Source organism: Nicotiana sylvestris, chromosome 12 (assembly GCF_000393655.2).
Source record: "Nicotiana sylvestris chromosome 12, ASM39365v2, whole genome shotgun sequence".
Lineage (NCBI taxonomy): Eukaryota > Viridiplantae > Streptophyta > Magnoliopsida > Solanales > Solanaceae > Nicotiana > Nicotiana sylvestris.
Genome location: NC_091068.1, coordinates 1,949,333 through 1,954,424, shown reverse-complemented (window position 1 = coordinate 1,954,424; position 5,092 = coordinate 1,949,333). Strand labels below are relative to the sequence as shown.

The following is a 5,092-nucleotide window of genomic DNA, read 5'->3' as shown; positions in this document are numbered from 1 at the left end:
ATTTTTTTCTTTAAATTTGAAATTTATTATTTTTATATTTTTTGCATCATAGTAGTATATTGCTTTTTTATTAGTTATAAGAATTCACATATGTCAACTATAAAATATGAATCAAGTTATTCTATATGATTTTTTTTTAAAAGTTTAAGGCCTCTAAAAAAATTTGGCTTTAGGCCTCCAATGTTATTGAGCCGCCCCTATTTACGGGTTCAATAAAATTCAATACTTTGGTGTCAAACCATTATAGAGCAGAACCAGATGGGTTTAACTTCTATTTCTTACTACTGAATCTATTGCACTTATGTAATGAAGCCTTCAAATTTTCATATTAATTTGTCGAAGTTTTAGTGATTTTTTCATATAATATATATCATATACATATGTATACTTTGTGCCGAAATAACGAGTTCACTTGAATCTATTGAATTCGGTATTCGCCATTGAAATTGATATACGATTGTAACTCATAATATTTAAATGCTGACTCCGGACATATCCATAGTGTAATACATAGGTTCACATGAGCATAGTAACTTTTGATCGGACATTATATATGTATTAAGAAATTAATCAAATAATAATAAATATTCGACCATAAATTTAATTATTATTGTATATTAACTTAAACGTGTTATAAAAATTTATCAACTTTAAATTTTAAATCAGACTATATTTTGACTCTATCACCAACAAGAAAATTAACATTTTAGCTTTGAGTGGGGTGTCCAAAGAGTCATCACATCAGAAGACTTACAAAATGCGGTGAAAATCATCAATATGTGTAGGGTATAAAGAAAAGGACACATTAATAAAAAGAAACAACTACTATACTTTTCTGCCAAAAGAGACAAACTGCAAAAAACAAAAACAAAAAAAAAAAAAATCCTAGTCAAAAGTTGCACAAAAATGTGCACAATTTATATGTTTTTATGTCAAGATTTTCAGCTGCACTCTTCAAGTGTGACTTCAACATATATACTACATATATATTATTAGAAGTGGAACCAGAATTTTAAGTTTATGAATTCGAAATTCTAATCCTTTTAAGTTGTTAGGTTTTATATTAATAATTTATACATATTTAATGATATTTTTTAAAAATTCGAATTTGAACCAAAGCCACGGGATTCGTCTGAACTCGTTCTTGGCAGTCTAGCTCCACCCCGTATATTATTATATTAACCCTTTCAATACCATAATTTGCTATTTGTAGGAAAATATTCCTAAAACTTTTTTCCACTTTCTTCTTCTCTTTCTCCTTCAATATATTCAAACTAATTAATTCAATTACTAAAATTTATCCACAAACTTGAAGCAATTTTTAATTACAAAGGTAATATTGATTTCAGAGATGATAATTACCAAGAGAGTTGTAGAAATGAAGTTCATCTCATGGATCTCAATGGCCAAGTTCTCTTCTCAATTGCACTCTATGACCATTCACCAAAAATTTCCTTTCACTATTTAAAGCTCGCAGCTCAATTGCACCATAAGGAGTGACTCTCACCACCTCAAACGGGTCTGACCATCTCGATTTTAACTTTTCAGGAAATAGTCTTAGCCTAGAATTGAATAATAATATCTGTTGGCCTGGCTCGAAGTGACGCGACTTGATATGCTTGTCATGCCATCTTTTTGTCTTTTCTTTATAGAGCTTAGCATTTTCATAAGAGTGCAACCTGAACTCATTTAACTCATTCAACCGCAAAAGTCTTTTCTCGCCCGCGGCTTCAAGGTCCATGTTCAGCTTCTTAATGGCCCAGTAAGTCGTGTTCCAGTTCAACGGGCAAGTGACATGCCTTCCCATAAACAAGCTTGTAAGGGGATGCCCCAATTGGCGTTTTATATGTAGTTCTATACGGCCATAAGATATCATCTAACTTTGCAGCCCAATCCTTCCTATTCACATTCACCGTCTTCTCTAATATTTGCTTTATTTCTCTATTTGACACCTCAGCTTGCCCACTTGTTTGAGGATGATATGATGTAGCAACTCTGTGGTGAACTCCACATTTAGCTAGAAGGTTATTCAACAACCGATTACAAAAATGAGTCCCCTCATCACTAATTAAGGCACGTGGAGTCCCAAATCTCAAAAATATGTTCTTTCACAAAAACAGCTACCACCATGGCATCATTTGTTGGCAAAGCAATTTCCTCCACCCATTTTGACTCGTAGTCAACTGCTAGCAAAATGTATTTGTTTCCTCTGGACGGTGGAAACGGCCCCATAAAATCTATCCCCCACACATTAAAAAGCTCAAGTTCTAGGATGTTATTCAAAGGCATCTCATGCCTCCTTGTGATTGTTCATGTCCTCTGACATTGGTCACACTTCTTAACGAATGCATTGGCCTCCTTGAATAACGTTGGCCAAAAGAGACCGGATTGTAGTACCTTTGCAGCTATTCTATCTCCTCCATGATGGCTCCTATAAAAGGTGATGCGTGACAATTATACAACACTAATTCCACCTCCTTTTCTGGAATGCATCTCCTCATCAACTGATCAGCACATTGCTTGTACAAATATGGCTCATCCCAGTAGTAGAAGTTCACATCATGTAGAAACTTCTTTCTAGCTTCAGATTGGATTTCAGGAGGAAGTACCCCACTTACAAGATAATTCACATAGTTTGCGTACCATGGGGGAGGGTCTTGGGTTATAGCAAAAAGTTGCTCATCAGGAAATACTTCTTTAGTTTGGCTACCCTCCTCTATGTGATCGTGATTTTCCAGCCTTTATAGATGGTCAGCTACTTGGTTCTCTGTCCCTCTTTGATCTCATATTTCTACATCAAATTCTTGCAACAACAAAACCCAGCGCATCAACCTAACCTTAGATTCCTTTTTTTGTAAACATATACCTGATTGCTGCATGATCGGTATGGACTATGACTTTCGTTCCCACCAATTATGCCTGAAATTTCTCAAAGTCTCACACAACAGCTAACAACTCCTTCTCAGTGGTGGTGTAATTCAGTTGTGCATCATCAAGAGTCTTACTCGCATAGTAGATGGAATAAAACACCTTGTCCTTCCTCTGGCCTAGCACTGCCCCAATAGCGTGATCACTTGCATCACACATAAGTTCAAATGATAAGGACCAATCGGGTGCCACAATAATGGGAACAAACACCAACTTCTTTTTGAGTTCTTCAAATGCCTTGAGGCAGGTGTCATCAAAGTTGAAAGTTACATCTTTTTCAAGCAACCTGCATAAAGGAGTAGCAATTTTAAAAAAATCTTTAATAAAGCATCGATAGAAACCCGCGTGTCCCAAGAAACTCCGGACACCCTTCACTGAAATAGGTGGAGGTAATTTTTCAACTGCCTCCACCTTTGCCTTATCAACTTCAATGCCGCCCCTAGATATTATGTGACCCAATACGATGCCTTCTTGTACCATAAAATGGCATTTTTCCTAATTTAGTACTATATTTGTTTCTTCACAACGGGCCAACACCTTGCTTAAATTTCTCAAGCAATCATCATACGAAGACCCAAAAACTAAAAAATCATCCATAAACACTTCCACGAATTTTTCTACCATGTCGGTGAAAATAGCCATCATGCACCTCTGGAAAGTGGCTGGTACATTACAAAGACCAAATGTCATTCGCTTGAAGGCAAAAGTACCATAAGGACAAGTAAAAGTGATCTTCTCCTGATCCTATGGCCATATGACAATCTGATTGTATCTCGAATATCCATCAAGGAAGCAATAATATTCATGCCCGGCTAATCTGTCTAGCATTTGGTCAATGAATGGAAGTGGGAAGTGGTCCTTGCGGGTTACTTTGTTGAGGCTTCTATAAATAATGCAGACTCTCCACTCCGTCACAGTGCGAGTAGGAATTAGCTCATTCTTCTCATTCTCAATCACAGTCATTCCTCCCTTTTTGGGCACACATTGAACCGAGCTTACCCAGTTGTTGTTAGAAATAGAAAAAATGATACCTGCATCTAGCAACTTGATTACTTCCTTTTTCACCACCTCTTTCATAATGGGATTTAACCTTCTCTGATGCTCCACACTAGGGCGGTGTCCATCTTCTAAGAAGATTTTATGCATGCAAATCGATGGACTAATTCCCTTGATGTTAGCAATAGTCCACCCAATGGCCTTTTTATGCTCGACGAGTACTCTGGGCAATTTTTCTTCTTGAGTGTTGGTCAAGCTGGATGAAATAATCACGTGCAATGTCCCAGAGTTCCCCAAATAAGCATAGTGCAGATGCGCTAGAAGTGGCTTATGTTCTAGCTTCGGAGCTTCTTCAATAGATGGCTTATGAGGGGTCAAAGTGACAGGCCTGTCCAACTCCTCAAATTTTCCAAACCCCTGGACATAACTACAGGACATATCTCGTACTTGCTCAATTTCTCCCATCATTTCATCTTCACTATCTTCTTTATCCCCAATCAATACTCGTTCAATAGGATCTATAGGGCTCATAGAGGTCACTAATGATGTGGCATCACTCTCCACCACAGAGATCATGGATAACTCTTCATAGTGGGCTGGCAACCTGAGTGATTTATAAACATTGAATACCCACACTCGATCACCTGCTCTCATCTTCATCTTTCCTTCGCAAACATCAATAATAGCTCGGCCCGTGGCTAAAAATGGACGCTTCAAAATAAATGGGACAACCTTATTGGGCTCGTAGTCCAGGATAACTAAATCAGCAGGGAATATGAAAGACCCCACTTGAATCAGCGCATCTTCAATCACTCCTTCAAGATGAGCAAGGGAGCGATCAGCTAGCCGTAAGATTATCGTTGTTGGGTGTGGCTCACTCAACCCCAATTGTTTGAACACCGATAGCGGCATAAAATCGATTCTCGCTCCAAGATCATATAAGGCTCGCCCAACTACATGTTTACCAATCGAGATTTGGATAGTGAAACTACCTGGGTCCTTCAATTTCTGAGGTAGCTTGCTTTGAATTCTTGAGCTACACTCCTTAGTGAGTGCCATGATTTCGAACTCGGTCAGCCTCCTTTTATTTGCAACTATGTCCTTGATGTACTTTTCATATTTGGGCACTTCTTGTAAGATGCCAACCAATGCAATATTGATTTGCACC

At 37.6% G+C, this 5,092-nt stretch overlaps 1 protein-coding gene across 1 annotated transcript; it reads right to left on the bottom strand.

Annotated features, from left to right (window-relative positions):
* Positions 1–825: 825 nt before the first annotated feature.
* LOC138884257 (uncharacterized) lies at positions 826–2,289 on the bottom strand. The gene is made up of 3 exons (XM_070165331.1): positions 2,078–2,289; positions 1,800–1,995; positions 826–852 (listed from the first exon to the last, which is right to left on the bottom strand). Exons 1-3 carry the CDS (start codon positions 2,287–2,289, stop codon positions 826–828), a joined length of 435 nt encoding a protein of 144 aa, XP_070021432.1.
* Between the last annotated feature and the right edge of the window lie 2,803 nt (positions 2,290–5,092).

Bases quoted from the DNA above. Each gene is read 5' to 3' on its own strand.
- LOC138884257 (XM_070165331.1), bottom strand. From the start codon at position 2,289: ATGCCTTTGAATAACATCCTAGAACTTGAGCTTTTTAATGTGTGGGGG. The intron at 1,996-2,077 runs GTGCCTTAATTA...AGTTCACCACAG, and splicing joins TTTGAGATTTGGGACTCCAC to AGTTGCTACATCATATCATC. The intron at 853-1,799 runs GCATGTCACTTG...TGTTTTTTGCAG, and splicing joins ACAAGCTTGTTTATGGGAAG to TTTGTCTCTTTTGGCAGAAA.